Below are 25933 nucleotides of genomic sequence, written 5' to 3'. Positions count from 1 at the left end.
TTTCCTTTCCTTTCCTTTTCCTTTCCTTTCCTTTCCTTTCCTCTTTCCTTTCCTTTCCTTTCCTTTCCTTTCCTTTCCTTTCCTTTCCTTTCCTTTCCTTTTCCTTTCCTTTCCTTTCCTTTCCTTTCCTTTCCTTTTCCTTTCCTTTCTTTCCTTTCCTTTCCTTTCCTTTCCTTTCCTTTCCTTTCCTTTCCTTTCCTTTCCTTTCCCTTCCCGGAACTTCCCTTCCCCTTCCCCTTCCCACTTCCCCTTCCCCTTCCCCCTTCCCCTTCCCCTTCCCCTTCCCCTTCCCCTTCCCCTTCCCCTTCCCCTTCCCCTTCCCCTTCCCTTCCCCTTCCCTTTCCCTTTCCCCTTCCTTTCCCCTTTCCCTTTCCCTTTCCCCTTCCTCCTTTCCCCTTTCCCCTTTCCCCTTCCCCTTCTCCTTTCCCCCCTTTCCCCTTCTCCTTTCCCTTTTCCCCTTCCCTCCCCTTCCCCTTCCCCTTCCCTTCCTCCCCCCTTCTCCTTTCATCATCAAATACCAGCCCTAAAACAGCAACAAATCCAAAGAGAAGAGAAATCCTGCAAAGTTTAGAAGTGCAAATATTTGGGCTGACCCCTAAATCTGGGCTATCCCTGTATTCTATGCAGATACCAGGAGTCTCTTATTTATTTCATTATTTCCTTTCAGTCTCTACACTGAAAATTGCTGATGAATTTCCCACATCTCAGTTCAGTTGCCAGAGAACTTCAGCCCATTCCATGGTGTGCTGAGCTACGCTGGAGGCACCAGTCACCTGTGTGTGACATTTTCAGAAGCTTTGAACAGCAGTGACTGAGCTGAGCTGTACAAAAAAACCAGCTTCTCTCCTCAGGCTCCACTACAAGGTGAGGGATCGGTGGAGATGCAGTTCCAGACACCACTCGTGATTCTCCTGGTTTGCTGCTACAGTGGTGAAGTCACTGAGCAGTGAATCTAATTTAGTGCATGAGCAGCACTCATGTTCTGCATGACAATAACTTGCAAATACTTTCATAGGCACTACATTTTCAGGCTCAGGGAGCCCTCTCCAATTAAAAACAGATTGTCCTTAATAGAATCTATAAATGTGAACTACAGTGTCTGTCCTATTTTCTTTTGCTAGATTTTTTTCCTCTGTAACAAGTTTAACCCAACTGTGTTCAGCTTTATTGTCCTGATAAGACAGCAAATTCCATTTCCTGCCATCTGTTGCTAAATTTGCAATTTTCCACAAGATCACTAGGTATATAGTGGGGAGAACTTCTGTCTGTTACTTTGGAGAACTTACTGCAGATAAGCAAAATGATTCTCATATTTTTGACTTGCCAAACCCTACCCCAATGAGTATTTAATACAAATATTAAAAAAAAAGATGCTTAAGATTATCTTCTTTATGAGGCACTTTGTCAATTTCATCTATTTCTTCAAACTTACAGTTTATTTTTTTGGATGTGATGGTTTCTTAAGATTGTTTTTTAGTCAGGTGGTCTTTTGTATTTCCTATTAATTGTTTATTTGTCTGATTTTGATGGATCCTTCCTTTCAATATCCAAGAATTTGTAGGGATGAGTAGTTTTGCTGTAGCACTGTTCCAGTTACTCTGGACTCGTATGGAGATACATTTGCTCTTTCTGTTTACTCTTACATCTACACATAACTGCTTGTCAAACTCACACCTCCTTGATGTCCTTCAAAAGCTGGAAAAGATCATATAAGAGAATCCATCCATGAGGATGGTGCTGATAATTAAGATATATCTTAAAGCAAATGGAAAAAACAGCAAATAGATGTTCATAAATTATTTGAAACTGTGGGAATTTTAGGAAAAAATGTGGTCGTATATGAGCACAGAGAAGTTCTCAAATGTGTAGGCACAAAGGAGATACTCACTGAGGATAAACCCTCATAATTTGGTTTCTGGTTCTGAGACTTCTAATAACCTCACTGCCATTTAAGTGTTCTCATTTGGGACCCCAAAGGAACGCTTGTTTGGCTTGTTTTGGTTTAATGTTGCATGTGTTCCCACTTGGATTCTGAGGGGGAAAAGGTTTATTTAGTAGTATTGTCTGTCAGTGCTGCCTACCATTCCCATGCTATTTCTGCCAATATGATCTGGAAGTGTTCAGGTAATATCTAAAAAATTTGGAAAGGGTCAGAATTATCAACAACATTGAGTTTCTCCATGTTTTATGAAAATAGTAAGATAGTCCATAGAATGGATGAACTGTTAATTTGTAATGTGAGCCCAAATAATCCATAGATTCAGATAAGAATTCAGCAATGAGAGGCTAAGTTATAGGGAAACAAGACTTGATAGTTCCAGCATTTACAGAACTGTTTTCTCTTTGAATCTTTTTTTTCTGCATTTTTTATTAAAAAAAAAAACAAAAAAACACAAAGATTCCTGAAAAAAAGCTGCAACTATTATTTCAACACATTTTTAAAAGCATAAAGAATCAGAATATGTTTTAACCATAGACCACAATATGCATTTACATTATTTATCATTCAAAGGGTTTTGCTAAGGTTGGTATATTTGCATTATTCCTGCTTGTTTTGAGTCAAAGCAATGTCATCTGTTATTATTCATTTCTTGCTGACCTGCTAAGTATTCCTTATTAAATTTATGCTTCTCCTAGTGGGATCTATCCTTTTAAGAACTTAAGGAGCACAGAAGTGGCACTGCAGTAATGTATGGAAAATAGTTCAGTGTTTAGCTTTAGTTAAGTACCATCATTGCCTCTGTAAATGTGTGCAATACCATATGCTTACAAATAAACAGATGAAAAAAGGGAGGTTTTCCACAGAAAATATGGGGGGTGGTTAAAATACAGTTAATATTTTCTCTTATTCACTCACTAAAAGTGTAACATATCTGTGACAAAATAAAAATTATTACAGGAAAATTGGCACTGAGGCCATGTCAGCAGCTGGTCTGGTCCTTAACATACATTCTGAAGAACACAGAGTACAAAAAAGTGGAGTTAATGGGTATTATTCTTCTATTAAAAGTAATTTTTTAATAGCTAGAATCCTACTCATTAAATTTTATTTGTGAAAAGAAACTTTAGACATTTTTAAATTATTTATGGTTAATATTCTTTGTACTTTATCTCTTTGATATCTGCCAGACTGAGCAAGATTTTCTGCAGATCAATACAGCTCCTGCTGCAGAATCAACCTGAATCCTTTTAGATATGGATACAGTTAAAATTAATGAAATGAAAGTATTAATATTTAATTATTGATACATTTATATTGTCTCACAAATAACAGCAAAAAGGAATGAAGAAAAACTTAAGCAATAAGAAATTTCTCTTCTTGTGACTCAACTGGTCACAAGTAATATAATCAAAGACTATGAATCAAGGAAAATTGATTTTTTTATAAAAAAGCATTATAATTTAGAGAGTCACCATAAAGGAGAACCTTGATTCTTATGCCATGAGTTCAGTGGGCGTCTTCCAGCTGATGCCAACAGCCCATTAAAAAACCTTCCTTTGTTCATGTTTTCACATGACACATGGCAGCAATTCTAATTCCAGCTGGGCTTCAGCAGAGCTTAGATGGCTGCAAATTTTTATCTTGTAATTAGTGGGCAATGAGAACCATAAGTCAAATACCCTTTTATGCAGAGCTGTTCACAGCTCTATTAATATATTTCTCCTCTGTATCCACATAACTTCTGTACCTCTAACCTCTCTCTCACTGCTTAGGTCATCTAAGTGCTTGTGTACAGCTCCCAGCATGGATGCACTACCAGGACATTCTGGGGCACATCTTCGGGCTCAGATGTTCTCCCTGAAACCTTTTTCCCACTCTCATCATGGCTTCGGGGCTCAGGGAACAGTGACAGCTGTAACTCTGGTGCTCATGTCATCAGTGCCCAGCTGCCCCCAGCCCCAGCCATGCCCATCAGCCCTGCACAGCCCACCTGGGCCACAGGAGCTCAGCAAATATCTCTTCATGCTCAGCCGAGTATTTACACCCTTCCAATATTTTTATGATGACCTCAATGTCCCCCAAACAGCTTTCCAGCTTTTTTATATTCCTCATCCTCCTTGAAGGATGAATTCCAGAGAGGAGGACTGAGCTTCTAGGCAGTACATTTCCTTTTGTAAGAACACGGGAGCTCTTAAGACTCCAGTCGTCATGTAGCTATTCACAAGTGCTATGCTACAATAATCCACTTTTATGGGAGTTTGGAAGATGAATATAAAATAACATAATCCCCAGCTGTGCTGTTATGTGCAAAGCCATCCCATTAATCACACTCAGTTTTACTTTACAGCTTAAAGGTATGCAAAGTGTTGCTGCCATTCAGGTGCCTTAGTACTGGCAGTTGCACACCCTAACTGCATTTTAAAAGCTATCTTCTCAAGAAATTAAGCACTCAATCTTTTCCTTTCCTCCAGTGGAAATGGTAATTCAGCACCTTCTGATGTCAACAACATATGCAGAGCAGCCAAAAACTCTAGGTGAGCACATGAAACTGTGACAGCCTCCAGACCTGAAGATAACACATTAAACACTTAAGAAAAACCCAAAAGTAGTTCAATAATTCTGTTTCTTTATGGATTATCTGAACTGATTTAGGATCTGTACTTTTCCATGAGGCTATTGAGCACAAATGAAAGTACGTGGCAAACCCACATCATTATGGGTACAAGAGATGAGATTATTTGGGGTTCACAAGCTTGAATTCATGCTAGACTGATATTGCCAATAAAGACAATAAATTCTTCTTAGGGCCTGTGGGAGCTTGCAGACCTAAGAGTGAAAACAAGTGATACTTAGAAGTGCTCATTCTTTCATGGAGCTGAAAGAGTTCATGGTATGGCTGGATTTGAATGGTGAGTGAGCAACTGAGTTTAGATCTTAAAAAAAAAAAAAAAAAAAAAAGGATATTAATTAGATTAGGCATTAGGAAAAAATCCTTCCATGTGAGGGTGGGCAGACCCTGGCACAGGGTGCCCAGAGAAGCTGTGGCTGCCCCTGGATCCCTGGCAGTGTCCATGGCCAGGTTGGACAGGGCTTGGAGCAACCTGGACTAGTGGAAGGTAACCCTGCCCATGGCAGGGGGTGGCACTGGATGGGCTTTAGGATCCCTCCCAACTCAAACCATTCCATGACTCCAGGATTCAATATGACAAGGTCAGGAAGAGAAGAAACAACTGGTTTCTGTTTTTTATCTGGTTGCTACTTTTTATCTGATAGTTGCAAATCCAGTTTTCTACTAAATCATCAAGGTAACATCTCAGATCAGACCCTTGGAAATTTTGTGAGCCAGCCTTTTCTTCCAAAGTGTGGGAAGTTCTGTGACTCAGATGGATCAATCTGTGATGTACCCCCCTAAAATGAAGCTTCTCAGAGAGTAAAAGCAGAAACCATGAGTCAGGGCAGTTTTACAAAATTCCTGAGGATGGATTTGAGAAATCTTATATATTTTTTTAAATTTATTTTTTAAGAGGCAAACTTCTGTGCAAATTAACTTATATTCTCAAGAAGTTTTTACTTGACAGTTATGAAGGAAAATTGCATACTTTTGTTAGAGTTCTTCAAATGTTCTTTTATCACAGGTAAACATGAATATGATTTTGTGTGTGCAGTGTTGTAGATTTTATATCAGTTATTAGGGATTATGATCTTCAAAGGAATTTCTGGTTGTGTTTACTATTAGGGTTAGATCTTTAAATCAGGAATTGCATAGAAATCTTGTGAATTTCATAGACACAGGATGTCAGTTCCATTTCACTATCACTGTCATACACAGGGTAACAAGAACATAGTGAATGCTCTTGCATACTTCAAAGGTGAAATAGATTAAATAAGTTTTTTGTAAAATAAATTTGAAAGTTTGGGTGAGATGTGTGATCCCATAGATTGTGAGGCTTGCAATGTCATGGATTTTACAAATGCATGGCACCATTCATCTGAATTTGTCTATAGAGCTCTATAACCAGATGACTGTCTGCTATTCAGCTAAAAAAGAAGAAACAGGCTCTGGAGTCATTATTAGCCAAGATTCACAGGTGCCTCATGTAGAAACCCTCTTTATAAAGCTTCACTGCTCTGTGTCAGGACACTAAGCTCTATTCAGTGCAGAGAAATTCTGCCTTTCACAGACAGAGGGTCTATTTTTGTCTTTGAAGTTAATCCAACCCTAAGTTGCAGCAACACTTGGAAACCCAGATGCAGAAATTCTGTATAGACTTCCTTTTAAATATTCATGGCTGGAAACCTGTTTTTCTACTTCTATCATTTCAAGCTGAGGATTCTGGCTTTTATGGACTTTTGCTCATTTCTTAATCCACAAGTAAAATGTTTTCTCTCCCACACAGTTGATGTTATATCCAAATGTGGATATACATAGAGGAGTAGTCAGAATATGCAGCAGATGGTCAGTAGAAGAAATAAAAAAAATCACTTCATGTCCAACAACTAATACCAATGGCAAGACTCATTAAACCATGGGCTGGACTCAGCAAGACAGAAACTGCTGCTCAAGGGTTTTGTGAGGTATCGAGGGCTAAACTGATGAAACAGAAAGTCTGCATGCTGGCCTGGGATTTGCTACACTGGCCTCTGCTCAGAGCTTATTGAACTGAAGTTTTGTCAAGGAAGGCTGGGCCAGCCCCGTCAGCAGCTCAGCTTCCCATTTCCCAGTGTCTTGCTCCCATCTTGGACACATTTGCCAACTGTCTGGTTTATATTTATACTCCATCTCAGCCATCACTCCAGGAATGATCCAACCCAGTAGTGCTTGCTGCAGATAATGCACTGATGAAGCAATCTACACAGATGGTAAGCTATCAACTTACATTAAAAAAATCATCAGTTATTGTTCCTAATTTTTCCCAAAATTAAGGCAGCTTTGTTCAAAAATCTGTTGAAAAATATATGCACAGTTTCAAGGACATGATGCCTTTGGGCTCTTCTAAGGCCAATTAAAGAATTGTGTGGAATTTCATCTTAACTATCAACAAGCAGTGTCTTAAATTTGGAAGATTTAAAAAAAAACCACAACAAATTAATAAAAGTTTAAGGAAATTATTGTGATATCAGATCCTGTTGGAAATATCACTGTTTAAAATAAGGAATGGAAATATAATTAAATATAACAAAGAAATATAACAAAGTCTAAAACATGTTGATAGAGACTTTTAATTATTTTTTAAAAGGAAATGCCTTTCAAAAAGTTAAATTCATTCCAAATTTCTTTTTTAACACAAAGACATACATTAATTTCAATTGATGCCACAAATGTTGATGTTTGCTGTACTTTTATGTAACAGGAGAGGTTTGAAGGTATATTAAAGTTTTTCCTGTCATACAGGTAGGGCAGGAACTAATAATCGAAGAATCTGAATGATGAAAAAAAACACATAGGAAAATAATAAAAATATTTAAAATTTTGGAGGTTTTTTTTATAACAAAAGCCTGGCGAAAATAAATTTTATGGTAAATATGGTGGCAGCTTCACAATGGGAATAAAAAGCTTGCCTTTCTGTAGAGGCTGTAATTACATTTATAGTTTCTTGAATTTTAAGCAAATAGATTCATTGCAAAGAGAAGGTGATTTTGGGTAGAATTCAGAGAAGGCTTTAGTTTGCTTTGGGTCATCTTAATGCTTTAATACCTCAACAGTTGAGATAAGTCAGTTATTAAAGATAATAAAACATAACTATATTAGAAAATTAGCAAGTGTTCCCTTTTGTCTGGAGGACCATTAGTTCTGCTCCTTGCAATTGGTAAGTCCTTTATTTTATACTCACCATCACATATCATTTCAAAGATCAGTTTCTAGAAGTCAGATATAATTCTGACTGGCATTCATACAAATTAATTTGAATTAATGCCTTCTGCAGCTGTGCTGTGTCATCTGCTGCTTGAGGAGAATTTGGTAGTGGTCTGTGCTTATCCATTTTAAACTATTGCACTGATTGTATCTTGTTAATGTGTCCCAGAGTCCAAAATCAGGGGTAAACAGACTATATGTTCTGAATCAGCATTGCCTGCCTGGGATAGATCACATGGGATCTCAGGATGTGATTTCCATTACTTCCTCATATGAATTCTGATGTCCTGTGGAAAAAACCCTTTCCTGCCATTTCCTGCAGGGTTGAAGCCATGGGACTCAGATGTCTTGGACATTTGATTTTCTCTTTGTCATTGGTGGTTATGCAGTTTTAGGATAAGGAGACAACTGTTTAATTCCAAAACACTGGTCAGGGTGTAGTGTTGAGGCAGGAAACTTGATAGCAAGACAATCTCACTTTCATTTCAAAGGTTGCTTTTACGCCCTGATCTCCTTGACTTTTTGGTACAATAAAATTCATTTGAATCCTCTCAACCTGAAGTTTTTCTGTTTCCTGCCTAAAAATTACTCTAAAATTAAGGTTTTTTTTAAAAAAGAATATTACTGATAACACAGTGCTTTACATTCATTTTCTGAAGTATATTCGTGGCATTTCTCCAAAAGGACAAAAACATGAGAAATTTCCATCAGTGTAGGTCTGTGCCTTTTGTACAATAACAAAGGACAGGGAGGATGGAGCTGGAAGGTGCTTGGAGCAACCTGGTCTGGTGGGAGGTATCCTGTACCCATGGCAGGGCATGGAACTGGATGAGCTTTAGGTGCTTTCCCACCCAAACAATCCAGGCCTGAAGGATTCCTGTTTGTCAGAATCTCTGGGTGCAGTCCTGGGGCTACACTGAGTTTGTAAAGAAACCTGTCAGGGACATCAATGTTCTGGCAACAGAGAGTATGAGGTGAATCCCTCAAGAGCAAAGCTTTTCCCTGGGTGACACCTGTGCACACCACAGCCAGCAGAGAATAAAACAACACTGGGTTGATTGCTTATCATGGACTTGCTTTCACGCCTCCAGCTGGGATCCTTCCCAGGAAAAGGCGACATTTGTTGGCAAGACAGTGCAAGCCTGGACCTGCTACTGATTCCTGTCCCTCTAGGAGCAGAGAGGGCTGGATGCTCCTGGGCTGTCTGCCTGGCTGCTCTCTGGAGGGATAAATTCCTTCCAAAATAGGGGAAGGCAGGAAACCTTTACCAATCAGGATATAGCTACACACATGAGATACCAGGAATGAACTCTTAATTAGAAAATTTTAATTTTTCAGAGGCTTCTTTAGGTTTCTAAAAAAATGACGACTCTTGTATATACTTTTTTCTGATGTTTTTGTTCATAGATTTCATTTGAAAATATCCATAGTAATTATGCACAAACTGAATTCTTATCCAACAGATCAACTTCATAAAAATCAAATGTTTCCCTACAGTTTCCCTTCAACTTCTTTCTATCCATTTATTTTGCCCTTATCAAGATCATATGAGAGAATAAAGAGAATATATTACACCAAAAATTAACAAAATTACAGTTTATAGACGACATCATAGATTGTAAATAAGAAAAAATTATTAAGTTTTGATAATTATGAAGCTGACATATATGAGTTATTTCTTTCTTTGTGTTGCAAATGGAAAAACAGCCCAGTAGGAATCAGTCATATGAAATTTTGCATAAATCTTTTCAATAACTCATGGAATGGTTTGGACTGGAAGGAACTTTAAACTTTTCCAGTCCCACCCCTGCCACGGGCAGGGACACCTTCCACTAGCCCAGGTTGCTCCAAGCCCTTTCTAACCTGGCCATGGACACTGCCAGGGATCCAGGGGCAGCCACAGCTGCTCTGGGCACCCTGTGCCAGGGCCTGCCCACCCTCACAGGGAAGAATTTAGTTCTTTTATCTAATCTTCTTACATACTAGCCAGATAGAGATCTTGCTCCCAGAAATATGTCTTTTGGAAGTCCATAAGAATGGGATTTGTGCATTCTGCTTGCTAGAAGCTAAAGATTAATTGATATATTTATAAAGAATGAAAGAGTAGACACTGAACATTATGAACAAGTCAGATACAGACTTACAGTACATTCCAAAGTATTTTTAAAAGTCAAAGGCTAGAAGTTCCCATGATCTGCAGGACTGAAACTATGCAATCTTCAAATTTATCTATTCAAAGCAACTATATGTCCTTGTGTAAGATGACCTGGGGCACAGCCCTGAAGGTTAAAGAATGGTATTTTATGTCCCCTTGAGGAGCTGGTACCTCACCTTCTGAGCAATCTTACAAAGTAAATTCCATGTGACTTAACCCAGGGAGGTTAATATCAGGAATATCAGACACCCATTACTCTCTGTCCCTTTCTATGTCAATGAATGTCTCGCAGTTCTTCTGCTTGTTTAACTGAGATTTTTTTTCTGATTCTGATCATGAAAAGCTCATTTTCAGTGTTGACAGACCTGACCTGACAAGCAGAGACCTCATTGTCAAAGTGAGGCATCTGAGCAACTAAAGCTTTGCCTGAAATATGGATATGCCAATATCCCCCATCCCACAAGTCCAGCCTTCATCCCCCCTTTTCCTCTGCACTCGTGTCAAAGCTCTCTAGTGCTTTGCATTAGCACCATCTCCCCACAGAGGAGAGGTATTTTTCCTTCAAACAGCACAGCCCAGAGAAGTGTTTATGTACAGCAGCTCATGGCAGCCTGGGCTGGGACCCCTCTGTGACAAACACCCTGGCTGTCCCCGTGAAGGGACACAATGGAAAAAGAGAATGAGGGAGATCAGATCCAGGCCAGGCTGGGGGACTGTGCTGGCTGTAGAGTGAGGGGCTTTGGTGGCTCCACGGAGCATTCCTGACCACAAAATCACAGAAAAGGTTGAGTTGGAAGGGACACAAAGGGATCATTAAGTCCAGCCCCTGTCCCTGCCCAGGCACCCCAACAATCCCACCCTGTGCATCCCTGGGAGCGTTGTCCAAACCCTCCTGGAGCTCTGGCAGCCTCGGGGCTGTGCCCATTCCCTGGGGAGCCTGGGCAGTGCCAGCACCCTCTGGGGAAGAACCTTTCCCTGAGCTCCAGCCTCACCCTGCCCTGGCCCAGCTCCAGCCATTCCCTGGAGTCCTGTCCCTGTCACAGAGAGCAGAGATCAGTGTCTGTCCCTCCTCTCCCGTTCACAAGGAAGCTGTAACTGCACTGAGGTCTCCCCTCAGTCTCCTCTTTCACAGGCTGAACAGACCAAGTGCCCTCAGCTGCTCCTCACACGGCTTCACCTCGAGGCCCTTCACCATCCTCGTGGCTTCCTTTGGATGCTCTGCAACAGCTTTAGATCTTTCCTATATTGTGGTGATGCTGAAGACAAAGCTCATTTTTACTTAGTTTGTATATGTCTCACTTAATAACTCACAGATGATAAAAGATATGCCCTTATGGTAGATTTTATAACCACCCTGTTCAAATATGCTATTATTATACAATGGACAATACTACAACTTTCTGGACTTGGGACAGCCTGAAGCCCAGGGTGCTCCAAGATCCAATATCTCCCTCTGGTGTCCTTCCCTGACCTCCAGCTGCATTTGCAGAGCACATTGTGCTGAAGGTGGTGGGGTGCTGTCCAGAGAGGCTCATGGCCACCATGTCACATGTCATGGCTGCAAACACAGATGGTCACCAGGCCAGGGGCAAACAGGAGCTGCCAAGTCCAGGAATGTCTGCCAGGATCTATCCACATGTCAAGTAATTATTTTAAAGTGTAGACTTCCAAGCCTTGTGAGTCACCGCAGTGCTGGCTCTGATGTTGTCTCTGCCAGTGATTCATGTGGATAGGTGATTAAGATGTCTTTAAATCTGGCCTCAGGAAAAGTCCTTTACAGCAGTTTGGTCACAGTAAAAGCCAAAAGGCCAAAATCAAGATCTTCAGTGTTGCGCATCTACACAGGCGATTAAATGCTCTGAATACTTTATAGCTGAGATTCTTTAGCAGCTTTTTCTTAACCCATGTTTTTCTTTATTCTTTTAACACCACAGATCTATAAAAATAAAATGTTATTTTAAGCACCTTGTATTTATTTTTTTTCCAAATTTTCAGGTTGGTTGGATCAGTTGAATTGCAATATTTGCCTGGGAAAAAAAAAAAAAGGTAGTTTGGACATTTGGTTTAGAAACAAAGAGATGCTTTGTTAGATGGAAGGGACAGAGGCAATTTGAAGTGGTAGCAAATTAGTGTCTGTCAAATTAGCAGCTCTGAAATAAATGAACACTCTAGACACTGTTTCATGTGGGAGAAGAGGAAACTGAGCCCAGCTTTCCACTTTCTCAGAACTGGACTGTATAGAGGAAATTCATGTTCCAACAGAGTATGTGGCTTCTGTTCTTACCACCCATAGAAGTGAGCCCACAAGAAAGTCACTCTCCTTGAACAGATGATTTCCTTGAGTCATGTTCTGCTGTTGGACCTCTGAATAGTGACTCCTTTGAAATGTTGCCTGAATATCCAGCAGTCACACATAATGTGTGGGCAATACAAGCCACATCTGGTATGTCCTTTTAAAGTATAGGCTGTTTGTCACGTGGCCAGTGATTCAGTAAGCATATTTTAGTATTGCAAGTCTCAGAACAAGGTATAACTCAACACCCTGCAATATTAAATCAGTATCATATCATATATCATATCTTCAATATCATTAAATCATATATCATCCTGCATTGGTGTAACACCTTTCATGTCAGATGAATCTTACTAAGACGATTTTCTTTTTTTTATCATCCCATGACAAAATGTAAACTGTGATTGCCAAAACACTGCTTTTAGGGGACAGTAGCACTGGTAAGTTGTTTGTAGTTGAAAAGGACAAAAAAAATGGCATGGAAATGTGATTTCATTGCACATATTGCACATATGGTGTTTCCAAAATAGGAATATTCCTGCCCTGTGACATTACTATAAACTCTCTACTCATTTCATTGTCTGACATGCTGAAATTACTTCATTCTAATGTTGCTATTCATCAAAAATACCAAAAGTGGAGCTGAGGAGCAGTTGGAAAAATTATCATGGGTAGCAGGTGATCAAGAACAGCCTCTATGAATGTGCAATTCAATGCTGCTGCATTAGAACCCCAGATCTCCTTTCTAGGAGAGGAAAGGTGTTCCAAGGACAGGTGCCCTGTGTATATAGAGCTCCTAAACCACGTGTGAAAACACATCTGTACACAAGAGTTTATCTCTGCTTCTCCTCGTTATCACACCTATTATTTGCAGGGCTCCAGATCATATTTTTATGTGTGTCACGTTAGTTTTAAATAACTCTAATCCCCAATCCAATTAAAGGTATCACCTCGAAGCTGATCATTTTATTTCCTTTGAGAACAGATGCAGACTTAGTATTCAGATTAGTAAAGCAGCCACTACCAAGCTGACCTTCGTTTTATCTCTCACACTTTCATCTTATCACCTTCCTTGTCTGTAGCATGTGACTTTCAGATCTGCACTTGGTGTGCCACATCCAATCTAAATTTCCACTGGACAGGCATTCCTTAATATTAAAATTTGTAAATCTATTTTTGAGTCCTAAACGCAATATCTTAATTGGAGCAGATAAAATAAAAACATTTTATATTTTCTTTTTTTTTTTAATGCATTAATAATGACAACATATTTTTTCTTGGAACCGCTTTTGTTTAGAAACATCTCTGTGCTCCTTGTCCTCTATTAAAGAAGATGTTCTGAAAGCAGACAAAATACTGTATATTTAGCAACTCATGTCCAGAAGAATCATTTACATTAGACCCAGCCCATCCAGAGGAGCTTTTACTGTCTTACACTGCCTTTCTAAAATATAATTTTCCTCTAGACTCACTGCTCACCTTCATTCCAGCAGCCTGTTAAGTGATGGATAATTAGATTTTTTTTCCCCCCTTACATCCAGTGCCACAAATGCTCTTTAAGAAGAAAAGTCTCTGTGTGATGCACAGAGAAACTTTCATGTCTTGAACTCTGTGGCTTCCTAGGTGGAATATTTTATTCCTTAGTAATGTTGTGCCCATGAATCAATTACACTTATAGCAAAGCAATCTAAAGTAGCTGATAAACAACTTTGGGATGTAAGGAACTAATCCTGCATTATATCCTGAGGGAATTGGATTAACCTGCACTATCCCCTCTATTTCTTATGTATGTCATTCTGGAGAGTTCTGAAGGAAGCAGGTTTCCAGGCCTCTGTGTTCTGATGGACTGTGTTTACAGATGCTGTAAAAAAAGTCACCTATTTTAAATCTGGTTTTTCTGCCTATAGACTGAAGAGGAGACCAAGACACAAATTCCCTTCTCTGAAGTGTTTTAAGAGTATTCAGACCTTGTTGTGTTTCTAGGGCATGTGAATATTTTGTGACGTGAAATTCAAAAATAAGAGAGAAACAAGAAAATGCAAATTCATGGCTCTTCCTTCTTTCATAGCTGCCTGTGGTGCGTTCTGTGGGAAATTCCAGAAAAAAATCTGATTTTAAAAAGCAGAATTCTTTCTGAAACTCTTCTGTTTGATGTAGCTATTCACTGCCTCTAGTGATGAACTCCTTCTAAGTCTACATTAGCTTCAGAGTATGCTTCTTTTAAAAATAACTTTCATGGAGATAAGGACATACTTCAAACATAAGACTGCCAAGAATTACTTTCCTTCCAGAAATAGGGGGTTTTATATGTTAAAATATTTTTTTCAAAGTTATTAAGAAGTTTCGTCTGTATTTGTCTTCAGTTTCTTCTACCAGAATAAGATCCTTTTAAAAAACACTTTTTAAAAAGTGTTTTTAAAAGTGTTTTTTAAAAGTGTCTGAACTATCGATATAATTATCACCTTCACTTTAAATTATATGGTAATATTAAGCATTCAGTCTTTTCAAAAATTCAAATACTAACATTCTATTCAAAATTCCATGCTTTTGTGTGCACATGCCATACCTTGGTGTTCTAAGATTGAAATTCTTATTTACTTGAGATGCTGATAATCTTCATTTGCAGCAGGTTTCCATTTAGTTATTATGCAAGGAAGATGCAATTTTTTCCCACTGACTTATTACTGTATTTACATTACCTCTCTCCTTTTAATATTTTTGTTTATGTCTTTATTAAATCACAGATGGTGCTGATTAAATTAGACCTTAAGTGATGCTTTTTCATGATGAAATTATTTAAAGTGCATACAGATAAGGTTCATACCTACAATAATGTCCTGTACTGAGTGTACTCACTTCAAAGGATGATTAGTGAAGGAACCCATTTGAATGACACAAAAGGAATGAAACCAAGTTATAAACTGGCACTTCTGAAGGAAGAAATGAAAGCTTCCTCTCTTCCATGTCTTTCACTAGTGGTTGGATATTAGAGCAAATCAGAGGAAATCATTGCTGTCCTTGAAAAGTATTTGGGAAAGGGAAGATTCTTCTCCTCCACTCAGACAGTTCATATTTCTTTTAATGCTCTCAAGCACAGAGATTCCAGTGCTCTCACTTTGGTTCCATAATTTGGCTGGAGGTGAGTGCCAGCACACACCTAGCTCTGGTTCACATCACTAATAGCAGTTCAAGGGTAGAATCAGGTCTTCTGGGATTTTCAGTTTCTCAGCACAGTCATTGCATTTGAAATTAAACCTTACTGCTGTGTTCACCAAAACAAAAAGAAAACCCATTTTCCCTCCCCATAACACAGTGACAACTGTATAACCACACGTTTGCTTGCTGCTTCACCTCTTCCCCTGGCCATATGTGAGCTGCAGTGCCCCTCTGCAGTACAACTGATATTTACTAATTCCCTCCACTTATTTTTTCTTTGAGAAATTAAAAGGTTCAAATGAAAAGGTTCAACCTGCAGGTGATGTTAGAGATGGCTCACAGGTGTCACCCTCCAGTGGGGGTGTGAGCCAGCAGGCTCAGGCTATGCCTGTGAGGAAACTTCACTTTCTGACCTCATTTGAGGAAGATGCTGCTGAGCTTGATCCAGAGCTTGGACTAAATGACTAGTTAGTCCTTTTCTCAGAGTGCATGCACTCCACAACAAATCCCCTTCAAGATTAACCACTGTTGCTCACAGCTCATGATCCTAACCCAGAAATGCACCAGATGAGCTCAGGGCACGCACGTGTTTTACACCTCAGCTTGATTTCTGCAAACCAAATGTGCTGTGCCCCTTGCTCTGTTCAACAACAACCCTCCCATCTGTATTTTACACCACCTGCTGATTCCTGCAAAGCAAAATGTATTGTGCCATCTCTCAACCACAGTCCTGCACAGAAGCTGCAGCAGGAGCTGGCCATCGAGCAGGATAACAATTGCTGCATGCAGTGGATTCTGCCCAAGAGAACACAAGAATACTCCATGCTTTTAAGGCTGATGTGTCAATGCAATGAGAACATACTGGAAATTATCACTTCAGCCTCTTGAAGCAGCAGAGCCTCAAATTCATGGAGGCAGAAGCTCACCTGGCAGTACTACTCTGCAGAATACATTTCTTTTTCAGAGTGCATTGTTTTTTAATCTTGTTTTTCTCTTTATCTTCTGAAATGGAATGTTTTATTAGTCCATCCTTAATATACAACATGGGAGCAGACTATCTACCAGAAATTTCCCCGCACCTTGTTGGCTTTGAATTTTAGTTGGTATTTTTTTGTTGAACTCAGACAACCAGTAAGTACTCCACTGATTACAGAGTGATTGATTAATTCAGGTGAATTTTAAAAGTTACACTCAGCAGTGCCACAATGGAAATCTAAGGGTGTTTGATGTACCTTGGCATGAAAAGGAAAAGGACCAAATGTCTGTTTCATGGTAATGAAAGCAAGCTTAAAAGCTGGGCAGAACATCTGGAACTTGAAAAGATTTGCAGTGAACAGAATAAAATAAAAATTGCAATCCTGGGCCCACCCCCACTGTACACAAAGTGCTGCAGTAAATTGTTCTGACCCCAAGTGCAAACTGAAAGAAAACTATTTGTGCTTTATTCTAGCTGAAGAATATAAACTGTGTCCAAAAAGGAGACGTGGAAATTTAGTTTCTTTAACCTGTGAGTTAATTGAGTTTTTTGTTGCAGTGAGCAATGATGTTAGGAGAGGATTCAATGGTATTTTGGTTTCAGGATTAGAAAATTAAAATATTAATGTAATTTAGTATTATGATCACTAAGTAGCTTGGTCATCAGGAAATATGAAAGAAGTTGCAAGCAATTCTGTGTAAATCATTAATTAAGTCCCATTTAAAACAATCAGGCAACAATTTGTTTCATGTTCAGGAAAGAAATTTTCTGGCCAGAGAAAAGAGATGATTATTTTCAGTAATTAATGATAACCTTGACCGTATTCAGGAGCTCCTTCAGGCGTGACCAAATGATTTCTGGCAGACTACACAGATAAATCCCTATAAAACTCCAGTCTCAGAGAAAGTTTTCATGAATTACATTAAACTTTGAGGACATACCTCCCAGTTTCATGGAAAAACAACCCTCACTCTTGAGATATCCCTTCAAAAATCCTTTATACATATATTCTATTGATTAGTGAAATTCAGTGTAAAATTAAACATTAGCAGAGTTGGTTTTACTCACTGCCAACACCATGACCTTTACTAAAAGTTGAAGCATTGCCTCTTTAATCTGTATCTGAGAAGACGTGCCCAAAACTATTGAAAATAGTTATTTATATCTTCATTAACTCAATCTAATTTCTCTTTCCAAAATAAAATTCACCCAGTAGCAGAACCCAAACACTAACCTGAAGGAGCTGTTTAGAAAGCCCTGGAAAAAAATGACATTTTGTTCCAATTCCCCTTCTTGTTTGTTTGAAGCCTAGACTGTGCATGGCACACAGAATCATAGACTGGCTTAGGCTGGAAGGGACCTGAAAGATCACAAAGATGTTTTTTCTGCTTTTATTTCTGCCTTCTCTTGAACACCAAAAAAAATTGTACTGAGGTTTGGTTCTCTTATTTCACTTACTGTCTGCTGCAATGTTTGATGTTACAGCCTGGGCAATGGTTCCTGTTTCTCCATGGCATTACTCAGGTATTCTTTCTACATTCACTTACCTGTTGGCAGGTATCAAAAATTCAGTATTTCATCTGGATTAGGTATATTCTCATCATGAGGAATATCAGAAAACTGTTCTGTCAAGGTCCTGTTTTCTTTCTCACCATTGGTCATTTCACTACTGATATTCCTTTATCCAATACTTTATCTTGATCTATCAGATTTTTTTTTTAATGGGCTTGGACATTAAGCCAATTTCTTTTGACCTTTTCCCCTCACTTCTCATTTTAAAGCTCTTCTTATCAGCCTTAAAAGCCTGGATGTCAGAAGGCAGTTTTCCCAGATAGTCAGATGGAATCCAACCTTTAAAAACTGCCTCTTTTAGCAAACATATCCCACTGGCAAAGTATTCCCAAGCCTGCTTTAACACTGATATTTGAGTAATCTGTTGCTCATCACTACATCACACACCCTATCTCCCTCTGTAGTGACAAGAAAAAAATTCAGAGTAGTCACTAAAATGAGACATAATTAGCTCAAAAGTAAGTGATGATATTTCTGAGTTTGAGATACACTGCAAAATCAAACTGCTGTGAAAGTTTGGTGCAACTCCCTGTAGAAGAGGCAGACTCGTTGCTGGTAACATTTACTGTGATAGAATCATGGAATACCTTCAGGCTGGAAGGGATCTCAAGGATCATTTGGTCCAACCTTTTTGGCAAAAGCATGGCCTTGAAAAGATGGCCCAGCACCCTGTCCAGCTGCATCTTAAAATTGTCCAGCACCGAGGAGTTCACTGCTTCCCTGGAGAGGTTATTCTAGCGACTGACTGTTCTCATTGTGAAATATTTTCCTCTTGTGTCCACTCAGAATCTCCCCAGCAGTACTTTGTACCCATTTCCTCTCGTCTTTTCCACGTGACACCTTGTAAAAAGGGAGTCTCCATCTTCTTTGTGTCCCCCTTTAAATACTGGAACATGGAAATAAGGTCTCTCCTCAGTCTTCTTTCCTCACAGCCAGGCAAACCCAAGTCTCTCAGCCTTTCCTAATGGGGCAGCTTCCTGTTCCAGGATCATCTTTGTGGCCTTTGTCTGGACCTTTTCCAGCCTGTCCAGATCTTTTTGGCACAGTGCCACATCTTTATATTAAAAAAAATAAATTGTGAAGTTGCAAGTTCTGCACTGAAAAAAATCCTTTATATAACAAGAAAGCTGTGTTTTGATCAATCCTTGCAACTTTACTTATCTCACTTCATCTTCATCACTGTCATTATCTGGCAAACAAAAGTTGCTCCAGAGCCCTACGAAGGTTATTTTAGAAGACCTGGTTATTTTAAATTATTTGAAATCTATTATATTCAATTTTGGTGAGGGCAAAAGTGAGTCTGGACTGTTTCTTGTGTTTTAAGAAGCTCTGGGCTCCTGCAAAAGTCGTTCATGGTGAATTATCTCTTTGCAGGATGCTCATTCAGGTCATGGCCAAGACACACCCGAGAGGATACGAGGCTCTGCAGTGATTATATAACCTCTCTTGGCAGAATGTTTTCTAATCATGAAATGACCTCACAAGTGAATTTTTGGTTTCAACTAATAGATCACAGCACAAAGCACAATATGTAGAAGAAAGGGGGTATGAAAGCTACAAGCACAGCCTCCTGAAAGAAGGGGGAGGGCCACTGAAAGGCAAAGAGGAATTGATGGTGCTTGAGCTTGCAACAGCAGAGTCGAAAGCAGGGGAGTGTAAAGTATCCCTGGCAGTTCTGGAACACTGAACCTAAACTAGATTTCTTTAAAATCAATGGAGAAATGTGCTAAATGCAGGAGTCACTGGACTATCTCACAATGCTTGTGCTCAGAAGAACAATGTCCTTAAAAGCTCATTCATTTCAGATTTACTGTAGTGTCATTGCACTAATTTCAACAAAGCAATTTTCAACCAGGAATCAAGCATACCCACTTTATGCTAATGTAGAGATTTGATTAGCTGGCTTTCAGGATCTCTCTCTGTTTCTAGGAAGGACTGAAAGTCTTCTATTTTCTTTCCTCAGGCATCCTTTCCAATCTAATTCATATTTGACAAACGATACGAGAAATCAATTGTGTGTAGTATACATTGCATAATGACCCGCAAAGTTCCTAAAACAGTTGTGCCTGCTCCAGAGCAGTTATTCAGGATTCTGTACACAATTCTTTGGCACTGTTACACCTGGACAAGTGCCACGGAAAACATGGCTCTGTAAAACAGAGGCAAATCAAATGGGATGATGAATCTGTGCTTGTGTCACTTCTAAGTCGCCTCCTATCCTACACAGTCACAAACAAATCAGGATTTATTCTGAACTTTCCCATTGTATTTAGGAAAAGAGGAACAGAGTGATATTACAAGTTGGGACTATTCAACTCTTACAAACATGAGGACTGTACCCTGTGCCTGTACCATTCCCACATCCACAGCCTTGAGGAGATTTTAGTGGCATGTTTGGATTTCTCATGATTTCATAGAGCGCTCCTTACTGTCTCAGGTTTAGCTGGGAGTGTATTCTATTCCCATCTATTAAAGGTGGGCAGTTCTGTTCATTGGGCAGTTTTCTTTATATCTCCCACAGCCAATCCTCCCTCCAGGAGATCTCTTCTGTTCATGGCCAGTGAGTGTCCCTGCATGGCTGAGAAAATTCCATCATCCCATGGGGAGATGCTCTGCCCAGGGGGAGGAGCCAAGCATTCCTACCTGGATACAATCTGACTTTGGAACAGCACAGCAGCCTTTGCCCACTGCATTCCCAGAGGAGCAGCTTTCTTCTCCACTGCATTCCCAGAGGAAGCCCAGGCCCATCTCCAGCAGCCCTGGAGCTTCAGAGGAAAACTCCAGCCTTGTCCAGGATCCCTGCTCCAGCAGAAGCACAGCTGGCACTGCAGGAGGGCTGAGCCACCATGGAATGGGACTGCTGCCACCACCCTGACCCACATGGGGTCAGAGCATGTTCTGACTCTGGCAGTGTTGGTTTTTTGTACTATTACATTTGTATTTTAAATTTTCCTAGTAAAGAACTGTTATTCCTACTCCCATATCTTTGCCTGAGAGCCTTTTAATTCCAAAACTAGAATAATTTTGAGGGAGGAGGTTTACATTTTCCATTTCAGGGGTGGCTCCTGCCTTCCTTGAACAGACGCCGTATTTTCAAACCAAGACACTTACCTCTGCCTTGGCATGCGGATGAGGGGCTGTTTGTGGCACCTCTTGCTGAGGCTGAAGAGTTTGTGCACCGTTCTCTGGGCCTTGAGGAAGAGTTGCTTCATGCTGCTTTCCAGCTGCTCATAGCGCCGTTGGAAATTAGAATCCATTGTCCACAAATGCATCACAGCAGATGTGTTCAGGAAATAATTCATAGGCAGCCTCTTCATAAATAATTTGAATTCGTCTGAAAGAAAATAATAATTAATAGTCTTTAATTATGTGGCTATTGTTATTCTTGCAGCAGAAATTAACTTTTAATTTGTTTTTTCTCAAATAAATTTTCATAGACTCAATCTTTTGAAATTTTAAAATTGAGCTATTTTTAAAATTTTAACATTTTAAAATTTTAACTCCTTGAAACTAGAAAGGTGACTACATTTTTATGGGTAATATTAGAATAAAGCCAGCAAAATCCAGTATTTATATAATCTTAAAATTAATATTAAAGCAAATACAAGCATTGTCCTTATTTCTCAGCCTGGGTAATGGGAAGATTAAGTAAGAATCAGAGTTTCTTACCTTCAGATCTGGGATCTGAAAGCAAATGTGCGTTTAATGATCAATGTTTATTGACTCATTTGAAGAACATCAGAATCTGTCTTAAAAGAAGTATATTCTAATACTTAGGACATGCAAGTAAATGTGATTTTACAGGCCATTCCTCTTATATATATGTTATTTCACCCCGACACAAGCCATTAAATTAGACTTTCATAAGTATTTACAATTAAAATGGAGCCTTTCAAAGCATTTTATGGTACTTCAAAATTTTATGACACTTCAAAAATGTTCCCATATAACTTCTTTTTTGTCTCTAAAGTGGCAGGAAGAAGTTCTTCAATCACAAGGTCATTGTTACTGTGAACATGCCATGTTTTGTGACTCGTTCTGGTAGCTCAGTCCACACAAGATGTGCAGACAGAATCTTATTAAAAGAGTTTTATGAATCAGGGAGTCTGTTTCCATAAGTAGAATGATGTATATGAACCTAAATAAACTACCATTAAAAGGGCTCCAGATACTGGGGAAATATATGAGAACAAGTGGCACGCTTGAATGCACATGTTTATCCTTTTTCTTTCTTGTTTTTGTGTATCAGTATGTTTCCCTGCCTGCCCTTCTGCCTGCTGCTATCTTCCCACCCTTCACAATCCATTTTTTTTTTCAGCTTGTTCCTGCAATGAAGTCACTCATCCCACAGTTTGGCTTTCACCCTGCCAGATGCTCCTTTTGGATAGTTTATATTTTAGCAGACTATGTGAAAGCAAAGATCCCGCTGCCTGAAGTAGCCTCCCTCTTCAAACGAAAATAATCATAATATTTAACATTGGTGCAGTTTTAGGTTGCTCATGGAAGAGGGTTGATTGGGGAAAACGTCCACTCGCATCAAATAATACTCCATTAACTTCCTTGTTCATAAGTCTTTTGATTTAGCTTTACTTTAGGTTTTTTAACATTTTTACACAAAGCAGGAAAAAATATTTTCTTTTTTATGGATGGAGAGAAAAAGATCTTTTGTAAATAACCTGTAGTGGCCCTTGACCAGATCCTGAAGGACACAGGGCAGTGATGGAATACAACAGTCCCACTTCAGCAGACTATTTTCTGTGATGGGTGAATGTGGATATTCTCAGCTCAATCAGAGAGAAAGAGAAAAGTTTTTCTAATCAGGCAAGAGCCTGGGAAGCAGTTAAGAAAAAATATAAGTAATTCTCTAATCTATCTTGTTGTTCACATTGTTTATAAATATGTTCTGCCACCGTGTGTCATTCACTGCACACCAATGGTGTGAGATGTTTTTACTCTAAAACCAATAAAATTAGTCCGCACGATGTCCTCTATATATAGAACAGTACATTTAAAATAAATCAGTTCATTCTCTTTACCTTCTAACTTAGAGTCTTTCGTTCCCATCCTGCTCAACAGTGACAGGTGAACACTCATGACAAAACAAAAAGCATTGAAAGGTCTTCTTGAAGGTAGAAAATTGAAATCAAGGGGCAAATATGATGATTGTATGTTTAATAAATTTTTTTTAATAATTCCTCTGGGAATGTGTTGTTCATTTTGGCCTCATGCCTTCATCTTTGCACAGCCCCTCTGCTGTCCTTAGGGCATGAGGGAAAAGAACTGTTTCTTTATCTTATCAACTATTTGGAGCCTTTTATCTTTTGATTTTTCCCTTCCTTAATTTTGTCTAAGTTGGTTTTATCCTCTGTCCAGGAAGAATGTTCATTCCTGGGTGTATAGCTAACAATTTGAATTAATGGGAATATTTAATAAATTCTACATTAATAGATGAGCATCTCTGTGAATCTTAGTGTCGTTTTGGGATAGACGTTTCTGTTTTCTCCTTCCCAAGTGATAATTATTCCTTCCTCAGAATAAGAGAATAATTTGGGTCAGAAAGGACATTTATAGTCTAACCCTGACTGCAATGAGCTTCTCTAGTTTAGGTTTCTCAGAGCCCAGTCCAACTTTACCAACCTCTGATTCCTTTTTGGAAATGCCATAACATTCTTTTTAGTTTTAAGCAGCTTTAGTCATGGGTTTGTTCCCCTTTGCCAAGGGGGAGGGGAGCTGGGCTCTGTTGTTGGTTTAATCTTTAAACCACCAAGGCTTTGGGTCAGGCTGGGCAGGGCCTGATAAGCTTCAACAAACAAAAAGGGACTTTTGGAGGTGTGGGATTTTAAAATTTACATGTTGGGAATCTAGAAGATATGGAGGAGGTAATCAGACATTAATCAGACATTAATCTGATTACAATCTCCCTGGTAAAGTTGGAGTGTCTCTCTCTGAGAGCAGAATGTTAAGGGAGCCACAGCACTGGACCAAATGAGCATGAAAGGCAAAGGGATCAGTATCCAATAGCAGATCACACACTAACTAATGAAAAGAATGATGTAACATAGAACCAAAGAATTCTTTGTTTTCTGTAAGTGTACAGAATGTGCAAAGTCCTGTAATGGACATGTGTAGTTGGAATGATTTCCAGTGCACATCCTGGCCAGAATAAAGGAATGCCTGACTCACTGGCAGCTCAGACAGTGTCAGAGAGTTTAGTTCCTTCCTGAGCTCAGTGACATCCTCACACTGCCCTTCCCAGCCCTCAGTCCCTCCCAGGTCTACACAGAAGGTGATATCTGGCTTCTCCCAGTGGCTTGGTAAAGCCTTACAAATCTAAAAGACTTAAAAATATTAAAAATGCTAATTTAAAAAAAAAATTAATAGGAAGTAAGGTTAACTGAGCTGATACGAAGTCCTGTACAAAGTACAGATCTGCAGCTTGTAAAAACCAGACAAATTCTACCAGATTTAGAGAGCTGAGGGTATATATGTATAGAAATATATACTCTGACACCTTTGGGGGGGATGAAATCCCAAAGCCACATTCCTGACTACCTGCTTAATTCCTAAGACCTCGTTTCCCTTCTGCCTCCTCCGAGGTAAAGCTGGTAAAGCTCCTTAAAATGAGCTTCGTGAAGCCAAAACAAAGGCAACTCCCTCAGGAAACAACAGGCTCAGGGGATGCCTTTTTAGCCCTCTCATTGCTCTAACCACGTATTTAAGGAATGTTGTCACTTTGCTGTCCTCTGCTCGATGGCACTAATCTCTACAGCTAACAACTGCTCCATGCAGTGTTTAGAAGTGATAAGGAAGGTTTACGCTCCTCAGCTTGCAGTGCAACAGCATTTCCAATCAGAAAATGTTTTTTTCTCCCTGTAACAAACATCATCTTTGACTATCCTTGTGCCCTGTCTGATCCTGCTAATGAGCTCCATAATGCAGGTGGAGGAGAGACAGAGATAAAATGAGCATGGTTACATAGTGCCTGCTGCATTAAAAAAAAAAAAAAAAATAAGAAGAAGAAGAAGAAGATAATGTGCCCATATCTTAAACAGACACATTTCATGATCTGTGAAACTACAACATGAACTCCTAACACTGAGAGATGATTAAACTATTACACTCTAATCAACACACGGTGCCAGCCATTCCTGAGGATTAACAGCCAGTATTACAGTCCCAGGGGCCACAGAAATTGATACTTTAATTCATAAAATCAGGGAATATCCTGAGCTGGGAAGGACCCACATGGATCATCGAATCCAACCCCTGGCCCTGCACAGGACAACCCCAAAAATCAGATCATGATTCTTGATATCACATAAAATCTGGTTATAGCGCTTCCTTTTTATTTTCACGTGGGTAGTACACTCAATATGATTTTATATATTCTTAATTAATCGCAAATAAGGTAAAAAAGGTAAAACATTATATGCAGTGGTGGGTAAGCAAGATCATTTTCTGGCTGGTTGTGTCTCTTTTCACTTCTCCTTTCTGCCAGGTAAATCTTCCTTGTGTCAACAGTGCCTGGAGATGGAAATGGAATCCCATATTTCAGTGGGAAAGAATAAATGAGAAAGATCATAATGGGAGCAAACATTCCTGCTGAAATCAGGTGAATATCAGACATATTTAGGCTGTGAGAAATACCTAGAGCTGCAGAGATGTAAATTGGATCCTCAGTGTTATTTGGTGCAGGGCTCAGTGCTGGGTCCAGTGGTTGCCACTCTGCAGACAGAGCAGGCAAAGGCCAGAAAAATCCAGGAAGCCTCATCCAAGGATCTGACAGTGCTCTGCTGCAAGGGACAAAGGTGCCTGCTTCTGGGGATTTGTGAAGGAGTTTTGAATAAGTTAGAGATGGGGCTTCTGAGTTGTTTTTGATGATGTAGTTTATTTTCTTATCTTCTACATAAGTAGGAAGTGTTAAGTTCAGCTCACATCTTTAGAGCATGGTTCAGAAAGTCACAAGACTCCTAGTTACATGACTT

General features: G+C 39.4%; 1 protein-coding gene across 3 annotated transcripts in view; it reads right to left on the bottom strand.

Moving 5' to 3' along the window:
- The window catches only part of BRINP3 (BMP/retinoic acid inducible neural specific 3), a 199303-nt gene that overhangs the window by 14445 nt on the left and 158925 nt on the right, over positions 1 to 25933 (bottom strand). For all 3 annotated transcript variants that reach the window (XM_053985680.1, XM_053985683.1, XM_053985681.1), the window contains one exon: positions 21060 to 21282. In XM_053985680.1, the coding sequence (XP_053841655.1) occupies positions 21060 to 21282 (223 nt within the window). The remainder of the gene's footprint in view (positions 1 to 21059; positions 21283 to 25933) is intronic.

The sequence above is a fragment of the Vidua macroura genome, chromosome 9, assembly GCF_024509145.1.
Source record: "Vidua macroura isolate BioBank_ID:100142 chromosome 9, ASM2450914v1, whole genome shotgun sequence".
Classification (NCBI taxonomy): domain Eukaryota; kingdom Metazoa; phylum Chordata; class Aves; order Passeriformes; family Viduidae; genus Vidua; species Vidua macroura.
The sequence above is the reverse complement of the archived record's forward strand: the minus strand, read 5'-3'. Positions and strand labels throughout refer to the sequence as shown.